The sequence below is a fragment of the Oncorhynchus tshawytscha genome, linkage group LG05, assembly GCF_018296145.1.
Source record: "Oncorhynchus tshawytscha isolate Ot180627B linkage group LG05, Otsh_v2.0, whole genome shotgun sequence".
In the NCBI taxonomy this organism is placed as follows: domain Eukaryota; kingdom Metazoa; phylum Chordata; class Actinopteri; order Salmoniformes; family Salmonidae; genus Oncorhynchus; species Oncorhynchus tshawytscha.
The window spans coordinates 82,417,239-82,434,334 of record NC_056433.1 but is presented as its reverse complement, the minus strand read 5'-3'; the positions used below and the strand labels follow the sequence as shown (position 1 = coordinate 82,434,334).

The following is a 17,096-nucleotide window of genomic DNA, read 5'->3' as shown; positions in this document are numbered from 1 at the left end:
GTATGTTTTGGCTATACATAGGCTTCTGCTGAGGGGAGGACGGCTCATAATAATGTCTGGAACAGAGCCAATGGAATGGCATCAAACACATAGAAACCATGGAAACCATGGAAACCATGTGACACATAGAAACCATGTGACACATAGAAACCATGTGACACATAGAAACCATGTGACACATGGAAACCATGTGACACATATAAACCATGTGACACATAGAAACCATGTGACACATGGAAACCGTGTGACACACAGAAACCGTGTGACACACAGAAACCATGTGACACATAGAAACCATGTGACACATAGAAACCATGTGACACATAGAAACCATGTGACACATAGAAACCATGTGACACATAGAAACCGTGTGACACATAGAAACCGTGTGACACATAGAAACCGTGTGACACACAGAAACCGTGTGACACATAGAAACCGTGTGACACACAGAAACCGTGTGACACATAGAAACCGTGTGACACATAGAAACCATGTGACACATAGAAACCGTGTGTTTGATACCATTCCACCGATTCCTCTCCAGACATTATCACGAGCTTGTCCTCCCCTATTAAGGTACCACCAACCTCCTGTGACAGGGCTATGGAAATACTCAACCCCACTTTGACCGTACACATCACAGAAGGGAAACATAAAGGAAAAACACTTTTAACTCTCAGTGTTGCATTAGTATCTCTTGTTACCTGTCTATCTATCATGTTGTGTCTACCTATGAAGCAGGGTAAATGAGCAGTCAGGAACACTTTAAACCTTATGTTGATGTGCTGTCACTCAAAACACATAATGGAAAACAGCTCTCTCTCTCTGTGTGTGTGTGTGTGTGTGTGTGTGTGTGTGTGTGTGTGTGTGTGTGTGTGTGTGTGTGCATGCGTGTGCGTGTGTGTGTGTGTGTGTGTGTGCATGCGTGTGCGTGTGTGTGTGTGTGGAGATGATCAATCAGGATGATAGAGTCAAAGATCTCTTCTAGCGGTCACTCAGAGCGGTAGTATGTCTGAATAATTTTAAAACGGGCCAAAAACAGTCCACAGACGATGAATGATGGATGTCCCTCTCTTGAATAAAGATGCCTGTCGTGAGAAGCAGACAGAGTTTATCTGACCCTTTGTAAAGGTTATTCTCGACTGCCATCCGTTGTACCATACCTGGCTAACCTTCATCAGTCAGACTGGGCACATAAAAGACTTACTGGCATTGCTTTGGAACCGTGTCGAATGGAGACCTAGCATTGGTTCCAGTCACAGTCCAATACTGTTAAACAACTTCATTCCTTTTCATCATCCATGGTATATGAGCTGACTGAATAGGGTTCTACCACTGTAAGGTTATTCATGTTATAGTAACATGTACCTGTGCTTTCTAAGAACAATTCATGGCCTTCATGGCCTTTAGATTCATGTCCTTTAGATTCATGTCCTTTAGATTCATGGCCTTTAGATTCATGGCCTTTAGATTCATGGCCTTTAGATTCATGGCCTTTAGATTCATGGCCTTTAGATTCATGTCCTTTAGATTCATGGCCTTTAGATTCATGGCCTTTAGATTCATGGCCTTTAGATTCATGGCCTTTAGATTCATGGCCTTTAGATTCATGGCCTTTAGATTCATGGCCTTTAGATTCATGGCCTTTAGATTCATGTTCTTTAGATTCATGTCCTTTAGATTCATGGCCTTTAGATTCATGGCCTTTAGATTCATGGCCTTTAGATTCATGGCCTTTAGATTCATGGCCTTTAGATTCATGGCCTTTAGATTCATGACCTTTAGATTCATGGCCTTTAGATTCATGGCCTTTAGATTCATGGCCTTTAGATTCATGTCCTTTAGATTCATGGCCTTTAGATTCATGTCCTTTAGATTCATGGCCTTTAGATTCATGGCCTTTAGATTCATGGCCTTTAGATTCATGTTCTTTAGATTCATGGCCTTTAGATTCATGGCCTTTAGATTCATGTAGGCTTTGTGTCATCAGTGCTTTGGCTAGACGTGAGTTTATGGGGAAGAATTAGTTTGAATAGATGACAGCCTTGAATGGCTCTGTTCATGTCTGTTCATCTCATGGAACCAACACTTTACATGTTGCGTTTATAATTTTGTTCAGTATGTAAACGCAACATGTAATGTGTTGTTCCCATGTAACATGTAATGTGTTGTTCCCATGTAACATGTAATGTGTTGTTCCCATGTAACATGTAATGTGTTGTTCCCATGTAACATGTAATGTGTTGTTCCCATGTAACATGTAATGTGTTGTTCCCATGTTTCATGACCTGAAATAAAAGATCCCAGAAATGTTCCGTGTGCACAAAAAAAGCATATTTCTCAAAAATGTTGTGCACGATTTTGTTTATACATCCCTGTTAGTGAGCATTCCTCCTTTGCCAAGATAATCCATCCACCTGACAGGTGTGGTATATCAAGAAGCTGATTAAACAGCATGATCATTACACAGGTACACCTTGTGCTGGGGACAATAAAAGGTCACTAAAATGTGCAGGTTTGGGACAACACAATGCCACAGATGTCTCAAGTTTTGCGGGAGCATGCAATTGGCATGCCAACTGCAGGAATGTTTACCTGAGCTTTTGACAGAGAATTGAATGTTCATTTCTCTACCATAAGCCACCTCCAACAACATTTAGAGAATTTGACTGTACGTCCAACCGGCCTCTCAAAAACGCAGACCACGTGTAACCAAGCCAGCCCAGGACCTCCACATCCGGCTTCTTCACCTGTGGGATCGTGTGAGACAAGTTACCCGGACAGCTGATGAAACAGTGGGTTTGCACAACCAAAACATTTCTGCAGAAACCGTCTCAGGGAAGCTCATCTGCGTGCCCGTCGTCCTCACCAGGGTCTCGACCTGACTGCAGTTTGGCTCACCTTCGATGGCCACTGGCACGCTGGATAAGTGTGCTCTTCCCAGATGAATCCCGGTTTTAACTGTACCAGGCTGATGGCAGACAACGTGTACGGCGTCGTGTGGGCGAGCGGTTTGCTGATGTCAACGTTGTGAACAGAGTGCCCCAGGGTGGTGGTAGGGTTATGTTATGAGCAGGCATAAGCTATGGACAGTGAACGCAATTGCATTCTATCAAAGGCAGTTTGAATGCACAAAGATACTCTGACATGATCCTGAGACCCATTATCGTGCCATTCATCTGCCGCCATCACCTCATGTTTCAGCATGATAATGTACGGCCCCATTCTCAAAGGATCTGTACACAATTCCTGGGAGCTGAAAATGTTCCAGTTCTTCCATGGCCTGCATACTCACCAGACATGTCACCCGTTGAGCATGTTTGGGATGCTCTGGATCGATGTGTGTGACAGCGTGTTCCAGTTGCCACCAATACCCAGCTATGTCTCACAGCCATTGAAGAGGAGTGGGACAACATTCCACAAGCCACAATCAACAGCCTGATTGTGAAGGACTCTATGTGAAGGAGATGTGTCGTGCTGCATGAGGTAAATGGTCACAGCAGATACTGACTGGTTGTCTGATCCACACACCCCTTTTTTTTAAGGTGTCTGTGACCAACAGATGCATGTCTGTATTCCAAGTCATGTGAAATCCATAGATTAAGGCCTAAAAAAATGTAAAAAATTCAATTGACTGATTTCCTTATTTGAACTGAATAGGATTTCTATGGTGCTGTGACTGTAATGACCATGTTGTGTGTGTGTTTTATCTGTGTCTCTGTCAGGCTGTGTGTGAGATGGATCTCCAAGGTCTGCTGCCAGGTACCTCTTACCTGATCCAGGTCCAGGCCATCTCCTACTGGGGACAAAAACGCCTGAAGAGTGGCCGTGCCCAGCTCACCTTTACCACAAAAACTACAGGTACACTACTCGCCTTTACCTCTCAAACTACAGGTAAACGACTCACCTTTACCTCTCAAAATACAGGTAAACTACTCGCCTTTACCTCTCAAACTACAGGTAAACTACTCACCTTTACCTCTCAAAATACAGGTAAACTACTCGCCTTTACCACTCAAATTACAGGTAAACTACTCACCTTTACCTCTCAAACTACAGGTAAACTACTCACCTTTACCTCTCAAACTACAGGTAAACTACTCACCTTTACCTCTCAAACTACAGGTAAACTACTCGCCTTTACCACTCAAATTACAGGTAAATACACCTTTACTACTCAAACTACAAGTAAACTACTCACCTTTACCTCTCAAACTACAGGTAAACTAATCGCCTTTACCACTCAACTACAGGTAAACTACTCGCCTTTACCACTCAAACTACAGGTAAACTACTCGCCTTTACCGCTCAACTACAGGTAAACTCCCTACCTTTACCACTCAAACTACAGGTAAACTACTCGCCTTTACCACTCAAACTACAGGTAAACTACTCGCCTTTACCGCTCAACTACAGGTAAACTCCCTACCTTTACCACTCAAACTACAGGTAAACTACTCGCCTTTACCACTCAAACTACAGGTAAACTACTCGCCTTTACCGCTCAACTACAGGTAAACTCCCTACCTTTACCACTCAAACTACAGGTAAACTACTCGCCTTTACCACTCAAACTACAGGTAAACTACTTGCCTTTACCACTCAAACTACAGGTAAACTACTCGCCTTTACCACTCAAACTACAGGTAAACTACTCGCCTTTACCACTCAAACTACAGGTAAACTACTCGCCTTTACCACTCAAACTACAGGTAAACTACTTGCCTTTACCACTCAAACTACAGGTAAACTACTCGCCTTTACCACTCAAACTACAGGTAAACTACTCGCCTTTACCACTCAAACTACAGGTAAAATACTCGCCTTTACCACTCAAACTACAGGTAAACAACTCGCCTTTATCACTCAAACTACAGGTAAAGTAGTCACCTTTACTACTCACCTTTACCGCTCAACTACAGGTAAACTCCCTACCTTTACCACTCAAACTACAGGTAAACAACTCACCTTTATCACTCAAACTACAGGTAAAGTAGTCACCTTTACTACTCACCTTTACCGCTCAACTACAGGTAAACTCCCTGCCTTTACCACTCAAACTACAGGTAAACTCCCTACCTTTACCGCTCAAACTACAGGTAAACTATTCACCTTTACCTCTCAAACTACAGGTAAACAATTCACCTTTACCTCTCAAACTACAGGTAAACTATTCACCTTTACCTCTCAAACTACAGGTAAACAATTCACCTTTACCTCTCAAATTACAGGTAAACTATTCACCTTTACCTCTCAAACTACAGGTGAACTATTAACCTTTACCACTCATGTGGAAGGCACATTTTGGTTGAATGCATGCTGTCGTGCACCTGACTAGGCATCCCCTTTCTCTGTTGGACAATGTGTCTGACCGAGTTGACATAAATCCAGTTGGTTGCATTTTATGATATACGGTGCCTTGCGAAAGTATTCGGCCCCCTTGAACTTTGCGACCTTTTGCCACATTTCAGGCTTCAAACATAAAGATATAAAACAGTATTTTTTTGTGAAGAATCAACAACAAGTGGGACACAATCATGAAGTGGAACGACATTTATTGGATATTTCAAACTTTTTAACAAATCAAAAACTGAAAAATTGGGCGTGCAAAATTATTCAGCCCCTTTACTTTCAGTGCAGCAAACTCTCTCCAGAAGTTCAGTGAGGATCTCTGAATGATCCAATGTTGACCTAAATGACTAATGATGATAAATACAATCCACCTGTGTGTAATCAAGTCTCCGTATAAATGCACCTGCACTGTGATAGTCTCAGAGGTCCGTTAAAAGCGCAGAGAGCATCATGAAGAACAAGGAACACGCCAGGCAGGTCCGAGATACTGTTGTGAAGAAGTTTAAAGCCGGATTTGGATACAAAAAGATTTCCCAAGCTTTAAACATCCCAAGGAGCACTGTGCAAGCGATAATATTGAAATGGAAGGAGTATCAGACCACTGCAACTCTACCAAGACCTGGCCGTCCCTCTAAACTTTCAGCTCATACAAGGAGAAGACTGATCAGAGATGCAGCCAAGAGGCCCATGATCACTCTGGATGAACTGCAGAGATCTACAGCTGAGGTGGGAGACTCTGTCCATAGGACAACAATCAGTCGTATATTGAACAAATCTGGCCTTTATGGAAGAGTGGCAAGAAGAAAGCCATTTCTTAAAGATATCCATAAAAAGTGTCGTTTAAAGTTTGCCACAAGCCACCTGGGAGACACACCAAACATGTGGAAGAAGGTGCTCCGGTCAGATGAAACCAAAATTGAACTTTTTGGCAACAATGCAAAACGTTATGTTTGGCGTAAAAGCAACACAGCTCATCACCCTGAACACACCATCCCCACTGTCAAACATGGTGGTGGCAGCATCATGGTTTGGGCCTGCTTTTCTTCAGCAGGGACAGGGAAGATGGTTAAAATTGATGGGAAGATGGATGGAGCCAAATACAGGACCATTCTGGAAGAAAACCTGATGGAGTCTGCAAAAGACCTGAGACTGGGACGGAGATTTGTCTTCCAACAAGACAATGATCCAAAACATAAAGCAAAATCTACAATGGAATGGTTCAAAAATAAACATATCCAGGTGTTAGAATGGCCAAGTCAAAGTCCAGACCTGAATCCAATCGAGAATCTGTGGAAAGAACTGAAAACTGCTGTTCACAAATGCTCTCCATCCAACCTCACTGAGCTCGAGCTGTTTTGCAAGGAGGAATGGGAAAAATTTTCGGTCTCTCAATGTGCAAAACTGATAGAGACATACCCCAAGTGACTTACAGCTGTAATCGCAGCAAAAGGTGGCGCTACAAAGTATTAACTTAAGGGGGCTGAATAATTTTGCACTGCCAATTTTTCAGTTTTTGATTTGTTAAAAAAGTTTGAAATATCCAATAAATGTCGTTCCACTTCATGATTGTGTCCCACTTGTTGTTGATTCTTCACAAAAAATACAGTTTTATATCTTTATGTTTGAAGCCTGAAATGTGGCAAAAGGTCGCAAAGTTCAAGGGGGCCGAATACTTTCGCAAGGCACTGTACACTCTATATATTTTTTTATTACGAGGTTGTTCCTTTACATGGTATGATAGGGCCCCCACCCCCCAAAATGTTCCCATCTTCCTGCTGCTATGCCAGACCTGGCTGCCTCCATCTGGGGGCCAGGCTGAAAGACATTATCCTGACCTGGCTACTTCCCTCTGGGGGCCAGACTGAAAGACATAATCCTGACCTGGCTACTTCCCTCTGTGGGCCAGGCTAAAAGACATTATCCAGACCTGGCTGCCTCCATCTGGGGGCCAGGCTGAAAGACATTATCCTGACCTGGCTACTTCCCTCTGGGGGCCAGACTGAAAGACATAATCCTGACCTGGCTACTTCCCTCTGTGGGCCAGGCTAAAAGACATTATCCTGACCTGGCTACTTCCCTCTGGGGCCAGTCTGAAAGACATTATCCTGACCTGGCTACTTCCTTCTGTGGGCCAGGCTGAAAGACATTATCCTGACCTGGCTACTTCCCTCTGGGGGCAAGGCTGAAAGACATTATCCTGACCTGGCTACTTCCTTCTGTGGGCCAGGCTGAAAGACATTATCCTGACCTGGCTACTTCCCTCTGGGGCCAGGCTGAAAGACATTATCCTGACCTGGCTCCTTCCCTCTGGGGGCCAGGCTGAAAGACATTATCCTGACCTGGCTACTTCCCTCTGGGGCCAGGCTGAAAGACATGACCCTATCCCTCAGAAGCCAGGGCCTGGCTTGTATCAGTCCTGTTGATCAGAGCTTATCGACATCCCAACGGTTGGGAGGTCATCAATTGGAGAGGGCCCTGGGGATCCCTCCCAGAGAGTACCATTTAACCTTTAACCTGGCCTTTTAGGTGGGTGCACACACAAACACACACACACACCAGTATCCGCCACATTCTGTGTTTTCTTTCCAGTGGTGGTTTCTGTCCTTTATTAGATTACATAAATCTTCCCCACAATTCTGGCAAAAGCATTTTCAGACTCTCTCTCTCTCTCTCGCTCTCTCACACACACACACACACACACACACACACACACACACACACACACACACGCACACACAAACACCATGGGGGCTTTGGTGGAACCCTCACAGCTTCCTGTTGACTTTGGTCAGTCCTACATAGACTCTTAATGGCAGGCTTAGTTATACTGCGAGCCCAATCCATTTTTAATAAAGTAACTAAAACATGCATGGTATTTTCCTATGGCCCAATTAGTATCATTTTTCCTGTAAATCAGCTTATTCTTTATACGTCTTGACTTTTTTCATTCATTTTTTATCAGCACCTGGTGTTCCCAGTGGTGTAGCTCAGTTTCATGGGGCCCCAAGGCAAAGTCTGGGCTTAACCCCCCAAAATATGCAGTATTATAACTATACTATACTATACTATACTATACAGTATAACTATACTATACAGTATAACTATACTATACAGTATAACTATACTATACTATACCATACTATACAGTATAACTATACTATACAGTATAACTATACTATACTATACAGTATAACTATACTATACTATACTATACTGTATAACTATACTATACAGTATACCTATACTATACTATACAGTATAACTATACTATACTATACTATACTATACTATACAGTATAACTATACTATACAGTATAACTATACTATACAATACAGTATAACTATACTATACAATACAGTATAACTATACTATACAGTATAACTGTACTATACAGTATAACTATACTATACTATACTATACAGTATAACTATACTATACTATACAGTGTAACTATACTATACTATACTATACAGTATAACTATACTATACCTATACTATAATATACGGTATAACTATACTATACAGTATAACTATACTATACTATACTATACAGTATAACTATGCTATACAGTATAACTATACTATACTATACAGTATAACTACACTATACTATACAGTATAACTACACTATACTATACTATTTTACACATTTTGCCATGAGGCTGAGAGAAAATGTTGCTATTTTAGAGCTCAGGGATTCTTGAAAGACGGGACAATCTCACATAATATCAATGTAAAGGGACAACACCTCTGAATCAGAGAGGTGAGGGGGAATGCCTTAAATCTACATCCACATTGGGTTAACTGCCTTGCTCAAGGGCAATACAGCAGATTTTTCCACCTTGCCGGCTCGGGATTTCGAACCAGCAACCTTTCGGTTACTGGCCCAATGCTCTTAACCTGCTAGGTTACCTGTGCTTAATGGCCTTGATTGTTTAATTCTAACATTTATAGCACTATGAAATTCATTAGCAATGTGGCATGTTTTTCTAGATTTAGAACATAAAAGAACATTTACAAAGCAAACATTATCCCATAGATTTATTTGACCTTTATTTAACTAGGCAAGTCAGTTAAGAACAAATTCTTATTTTCAATGACGGCCTAGGAACAGTGGGTTAACTGCCTGTTCAGGGGCAGAACGACAGATTTGTACCTTGTCAGCTCGGGGGTTTGAACTTGCAACCTTCCGGTTACTAGTCCAATGCTCTAACCACCAGGCTACGCTGTCGCCCCAATCTAGATCTTAAAATATTTTTGCTGAATATTAACAAAAACAATATTGACTCCATCAGTGACGGAGTTGACCACAGAGTCTCAAAACAGACATATTTTTTCTCTGTAAAAATAAAAGTTAAATGCAAACATTTGTAAAATATGGGAAAAGAAATCCCCAAATAAAAACCATTCCTGATTAAATTTAAGATTTTAGACAAATCTGACAGAGTTAACCAAATCTCTGGAAACATCTTTTAGGAATTACAGTTTTGTGATAAATATTATTTAAAGTCACATTGGGCTACATAAGATCATTTTCCAGTTAATATCCAGTATTGTCAGTTATTAGAATTTGAAACACTTTTTTGGAGTGATCCTTTATTTCCAGGTTTGAAAGTATTTCTATTTTTGGAGGAGAGTTGGGGGCCCCCCATTCCTTGCGGGGTGTGTGTTATGCCAGTGGGTGTTCCCCTCGTTATCAGCACCTGGTTTCCCCCTCATGTGGCCTTTAAAACGCAACTTCGATTGTAAAAATCCTACTTAATGGATATGCATGCCTTATTCTTTATGCTGGCAGTAAGGCTCTTTGAATGGCAGTTCACACATCAAAGATATTTATAGAAAAGCGGTTGACCCTCTGTGCTGAGGAATGGTTCTTTACTTGTACAGTAGGGGACAGAGGGGAAAATACAGCGGGCCAATTCTAACCCTCGAAAGCCACCAGATTATTGCCATCTGATCTCTCGTTAAACCATCGATATGCCCTAAAATACCTCGCACAGCTGATCTCAATTGCAACCAACATTGGCCAGAGATGCCGAGGTTATGGATGCCGTTATCTTATATTCTTGATTGCAGCCAAGACTATTTCGCCCTCTGGTTGGTATTGTCACTGGAACAACTTAGTCCTGCTTTATGAACAGACTACGGGTGATCTTTATGAACAGACTACGGGTGATCTTTATGAACAGACTACGGGTGATCTTGATGGACAGACTACAGGTGATCTTTATGAACAGCGTGCGGGTGATCTTTATGAACAGACTACGGGTGATCTTTATGGACAGACTACGGGTGATCTTTATGAACAGACTACGGGTGATCTTTATGAACAGACTACAGGTGATCTTTATGAACAGACTACAGGTGATTTATCTATTTGACGATCATTCCTTTCAACTGAAATAAAGTAATTCCTCGTTTACCACAGTAAATCTACTATGGCAATTTACCTGACATGCATCAATGGAAAACTAAATGTTGATGGTGTAGCCTACTCCTATTATTTAATTTGTTTTAAACTAATGTTATCAATTAAATACAACTGTCTTTTAAAAACATATGTCTGATATGGTCATTTTTTAAATCAAGATCAGGGGTAAAATATCTCTGGACAGTACATATTTGAAATGTGTAACTAAATAAAGTGCTCAGCACTTCCCACATAACTGTTGGGAAAGCATTCCAGGTGAAGCTGGTTGAGAGAATGCCAATAGTGTGCAAAGCTGTCATCAAGGCAAAAGGTGGCTACTTTGAAGAATCTCAAATATTTTTTGATTTGTTTAACACATTTTTGGTTACTACAAGATTACATGTGTTGTTTCATAGTTTTGATATCTTCACTATTATTCTACAATGTAGAAAATAGTAAAAATACCTGTTTTTTTCTCTCTCTCTCTCTCAGGTTTGTCATCTTTACCTGCCACACCTGGTCCTGAGCAGACTAAAGGTCAGTTCTCCAACGAGCTCCCTTCCGCCCCTCACCTGGTCAACCCTTCGTCTCCCCACAACCTTCGCTTGGAAGCCGCTGCCCCTCACTACCACAACAACCAGCTGCAGGTTAAGGTCTTCTGGAAGAGACGGCACCAAGGCAAGTTGTACAAAAAGAAAGACACAAAAAAAAGACAGAGGCATGACTTCACATCTCTACTCCTCCTCTCCTCGTTGGATAATACAGCCACAAGAATCCCCAAGCAGGGGTCATGGGTCAAAACAGATGAGGTTGGCTTAGATTGTTGACAACATGTAAACTATATTTAGTCTCCAATGTTTATTATTTATCAGAGCTCGTGCTGCTAGGCGACCTAAACTGGAACATGCTTAACACCCCAGCCGTCCTACAATCTAAACTTGATGCCCTCAATCTCACACAAATTATCAATGAATGTACCAGGTACCACCCCAAACCCGTAAACATGGGCACCCTCATAGATATCATCCTAACCAACTTGCCCTCTAAATACACCTCTGCTGTCTTCAACCAAGATCTCAGCGATCACTGCCTCCTTGCCTGCATCCGTAATGGGTCAGCGGTCAAACGACCTCCACTCATCACTGTCAAACGCTCCCTGAAACACTTCAGCGAGCAGGCCTTTCTAATCGACCTGGCCAGGGTATCCAGGAAGGATATTGATCTCATCCCGTCAGTAGAGCATGCCTGGATATTTTTTTTAAATGCCTTCCTAACCATCTTAAATAAACATGCCCCATTCAAGAAATTTAGAACCAGGAACAGATATAGCCCTTGGTTCTCCCCAGACCTGACTGCCCTTAACCAACACAAAAACATCCTATGGCGTTCTGCATTAGCATCGAACAGCCCCGTGATATGCAGCTGTTCAGGGAAGCTAGAAACCATTATACACAGGCAGTTAGAAAAGCCAAGGCTAGCTTTTTCAAGCAGAAATTTGCTTCCTGCAACACTAACTCAAAAAGGTTCTGGGACACTGTAAAGTCCATGGAGAATAAGAACACCTCCTCCCAGCTGCCCACTGCACTGAAGATAGGAAACACTGTCACCACTGATAAATCCACCATAATTGAGAATTTCAATAAGCATTTTTCTACGGCTGGCCATGCTTTCCACCTGGCTACTCCTACCCCGGTCAACAGCACTGCACCCCCACAGCAACTCGCCCAAGCCTTCCCCATTTCTCCTTCTCCCAAATCCGTTCAGCTGATGTTCTGAAAGAGCTGCAAAATCTGGACCCCTACAAATCAGCCGGGCTAGACAATCTGGACCCTTTCTTTCTAAAATGATCTGCCGAAATTGTTGCCACCCCTATTACTAGCCTGTTCAACCTCTCTTTCGTGTCGTCTGAGATTCCCAAAGATTGGAAAGCAGCTGTGGTCATCCCCCTCTTCAAAGGGGGGGACACTCTTGACCCAAACTGCTACAGACCTATATCTATCCTACCATGCCTTTCTAAGGTCTTCGAAAGCCAAGTCAACAAACAGATTACCGACCATTTAGAATCTCACCATACCTTCTCTGCTATGCAATCTGGTTTCAGAGCTGGTCATGGGTGCACCTCAGCCACGCTCAAGGTCATAAACGATATCTTAACCGCCATCGATAAGAAACATTACTGTGCAGCCGTATTCATTGATCTGGCCAAGGCTTTCGACTCTGTCAATCACCACATCCTCATCGGCAGACTCGACAGCCTTGGTTTCTCAAATGATTGCCTCGCCTGGTTCACCAACTACTTCTCTGATAGAGTTCAGTTTGTCAAATCGGAGGGTCTGCTGTCCGGACCTCTGGCAGTCTCTATGGGGGTGCCACAGGGTTCAATTCTTGGACCGACTCTCTTCTCTGTATACATCAATGAGGTCGCTCTTGCTGCTGGTGAGTCTCTGATCCACCTTTATGCAGACGACACCATTCTGTATACTTCTGGCCCTTCTTTGGACACTGTGTTAACTACCCTCCAGGCAAGCTTCAATGCCATACAACTCTCCTTCCGTGGCCTCCAATTGCTCTTAAATACAAGTAAAACTAAATGCATGCTCTTCAACCGATCGCTACCTGCACCTGCCCGCCTGTCCAACATCACTACTCTGGACGGCTCTGACTTAGAATACGTGGACAACTACAAATACTTAGGTGTCTGGTTAGACTGTAAACTCTCCTTCCAGACCCATATCAAACATCTCCAATCCAAAGTTAAATCTAGAATTGGCTTCCTATTTCGCAACAAAGCATCCTTCACTCATGCTGCCAAACATACCCTTGTAAAACTGACCATCCTACCAATCCTCGACTTTGGTGATGTCATTTACAAAATAGCCTCCAATACCCTACTCAACAAATTGGATGCAGTCTATCACAGTGCAATCCGTTTTGTCACCAAAGCCCCATATACTACCCACCATTGCGACCTGTACGCTCTCGTTGGCTGGCCCTCGCTTCATACTCGTCGCCAAACCCACTGGCTCCATGTCATCTACAAGACCCTGCTAGGTAAAGTCCCCCCTTATCTCAGCTCGCTGGTCACCATAGCATCTCCCAACTGTAGCACACGCTCCAGCAGGTATATCTCTCTAGTCACCCCCAAAACCAATTCTTTCTTTGGCCGCCTCTCCTTCCAGTTCTCTGCTGCCAATGACTGGAACGAACTACAAAAATCTCTGAAACTGGAAACACTTATCTCCCTCACTAGCTTTAAGCACCAACTGTCAGAGCAGCTCACAGATTACTGCACCTGTACATAGCCCACCTATAATTTAGCCCAAACAACTACCTCTTTCCCTACTGTATTTAATTTATTTATTTATTTTTTCCTTTGCACCCCATTATTTTTATTTCTACTTTGCACATTTTTCCATTGCAAATCTACCATTCCAGTGTTTTACTTGCTATATTGTATTTACTTTGCCACCATGGCCTTTTTTTGCCTTTACCTCCCTTATCTCACCTCATTTGCTCACATCGTATATAGACTTGTTTATACTGTATTATTGACTGTATGTTTGTTTTACTCCATGTGTAACTCTGTGTCGTTGTATCTGTCGAACTGCTTTGCTTTATCTTGGCCAGGTCGCAATTGTAAATGAGAACTTGTTCTCAACTTGCCTACCTGGTTAAATAAAGGTGAAATAAATAAATAACAGTCATATGTTGATATAACAGTCATATGTTGATATAACAGTCATATGTTGCTATAACAGTCATGTGATATAAGACTAATATCTTGATATAACAGTCATATGTGTTGGTACAACAACTATTTGTTTCTTTAGAATAGAGACACCACATACTGTAGCAGCTGAGTAAACAGACTCCCAGTAGAGGTGTGAGGAGCCAGACAGAGAAACCCCAGACTCTCCTCACTGTACAACAGACTACAGTCCAGCCAGAGAAACCCCAGACTCTCCTCACTGTACAACAGACTACAGTCCAGCCAGAGAAACCCCAGACTCTCCTCACTGTACAACAGACTACAGTCCACAGCCAGATACATTGCTGTGTGCTTGTTCGTCTTTGAGTGTTTCCAATAAACACTGTTTCTCACAAAGCACATTTCAAATATGCTCCGTAAGCAAAGTCTTAAAATAGTGTGTTTGGCGAGGTAATGGCGATGGAGCTGACGTTGTGCTCCGTAAATCTGCCTGAGAGAGAATGAGGAGCACGAGGACAGATTTAATAACATCAATCTGGGAACATAACCGGGAGCAGATGTATATGTGTGTGTGTGTGTGTGTGTGTGTGTGTGTGTGTGTGTGTGTGTGTGTGTGTGTGTGTGTGAGACAGAGACAGAGACAGAGACAGAGACAGAGACAGAGAGACAGACAGTTAGACAGAGACAGAGACAAAGGAAAGTAAGAGAAAGAGAGAGAGAGATGTTCATCAGAGTTCAACAGAGTTCATGGAGAGATGGATCTGGAGAAAGAAGAAGGGGGAGGGTGGGTAGAAAGAGAAAGAGAGGGAGAGAGAGAGAATGGGGTTCATCTGGGGTTCAACCTGGAGATGATGGAGAGATGGATCTGGTGAAAGAAGAAGGGGGAGGGTGGGTAGAAAGAGAAAGAGAGGGAGAGAGAGGCTCGTCTGGGGTTCAACGTCGTCAACCTGGAGATGATGTAGAGATGGATCTGGTGAAAGAAGAAGGGGGAGGGTGGGTAGAAAGAGAAAGAGAGGGAGAGAGAGGCTCGTCTGGGGTTCAACGTCGTCAACCTGGAGATGATGTAGAGATGGATCTGGTGAAAGATGTGATGTTGCCTGGATACAGGAGAAGAGTGTGTGGTTGAAGGCCAAAGCGCTCTGGTGACGTGCTAATAGTGTTAGCAATTCATCTGTCAATATGTTTCTCTTCAGCCCTCTTGGTCTATAGCATCATAACACTGTGTCCACCTTCTGTGTTCCAGAAACCTATAAGGACTCCACTACATACGTCCTGAGGTGGTATCCTCATGTATGTGCCAGCAACGTCAGCCAGACAGAGAAAAAAGCCACTGTGCAGGTGAGTTTCAGAGCTACAGAATAGAACAGCATTTCCACAACTTCGTTAGGCCAGATGGCTGTTGGCTGATACTGTGAAAGATTCCAACACTGTTTTATATTGAATTTGTCCATTTGGGTTTGCCAACTAAAACTGCTACGTTATATCCCCCAGCTTCTCCATAGTGTGGGACTATTGGATGAGTCATGAATAAACAGTCCCTTAGCTTCTCCACAGTGTGGGACTATTGGATCAGTCATTAATAAACGGTCCCTCAGCTTCTCCACAGTGTGGGACTATTGGATGAGTCATTAATAAACAGTCCCTCAGCTTCTCCACAGTCTGGGACTATTGGATGAGTCATTAATAAACAGTCCCTCAGCTTCTCCACAGTCTGGGACTATTGGATGAGTCATTAATAAACAGTCCCTCAGCTTCTCCACAGTGTGGGACTATTGGATCAGTCATTAATAAACAGTCCCTCAGCTTCTCCACAGTGTGGGACTATTGGATGAATCATTAATAAACAGTCCCTCAGCTTCTCCACAGTCTGGGACTATTGGATGAGTCATTAATAAACAGTCCCTCAGCTTCTCCACAGTGTGGGACTATTGGATGAGTCATTAATAAACAGTCAGCTTCCTCAGACTATTTCTAATAAACAGTCCCTCAGTGTGGAACTATTGGATGAGTCATTAATAAACAGTCCCTCAGCTTCTCCACAGTGTGGGACTATTGGATGAGTCATTAATAAACAGTCCCCCAGCTTCTCCACAGTGTGGGACTATTGGATGAGTCATTAATAAACAGTCCCTCAGCTTCTCCACAGTGTGGAACTATTGGATGAGTCATTAATAAACAGTCCCTCAGCTTCTCCACAGTGTGGGACTATTGGATGAGTCATATTAATAAACAGTCCCTCAGCTTCTCCACAGTGTGGGAGTATTGGATGAGTCATTAATAAACAGTCCCTCAGCTTCTCCATAGTGTGGGACTATTGGATGAGTCATTAATAAACAGTCCCTCAGCTTCTCCACAGACTGGGACTATTGGATGAGTCATATTAGTAAACAGTCCCTCAGCTGGAGTGGACACTAACTTCTTCATCATAAAAATGAGCCAAAGCAGATCTGTGTCAGAAAGCGGAGCTGCAGCCAAGACCAGAGAGCTGTAGCTAGCTATCTCTCCCACTGCATCCGTCATCAGCTACCCTGGCTGAGTCCTGGCTGAGTCCTGGCTGGGGCCTGGCTGTGGTCTGGCTGGGGTCTGGCTGAGTCCTGGCTGGGGCCTGGCTGTGGTCTGGC

The 17,096-nt window shown here is 43.0% G+C and overlaps 1 protein-coding gene across 2 annotated transcripts in view; it reads left to right on the top strand.

Moving 5' to 3' along the window:
- Positions 1 to 17,096, top strand: part of anos1b (anosmin 1b) — a 206,998-nt gene that overhangs the window by 184,886 nt on the left and 5,016 nt on the right. For both annotated transcript variants that reach the window (XM_042322531.1, XM_042322532.1), the window contains exons 8-10: positions 3,729 to 3,864; positions 11,259 to 11,444; positions 15,719 to 15,813. In XM_042322531.1, coding sequence (XP_042178465.1) covers positions 3,729 to 3,864; positions 11,259 to 11,444; positions 15,719 to 15,813 — 417 coding nt within the window. The remainder of the gene's footprint in view (positions 1 to 3,728; positions 3,865 to 11,258; positions 11,445 to 15,718; positions 15,814 to 17,096) is intronic.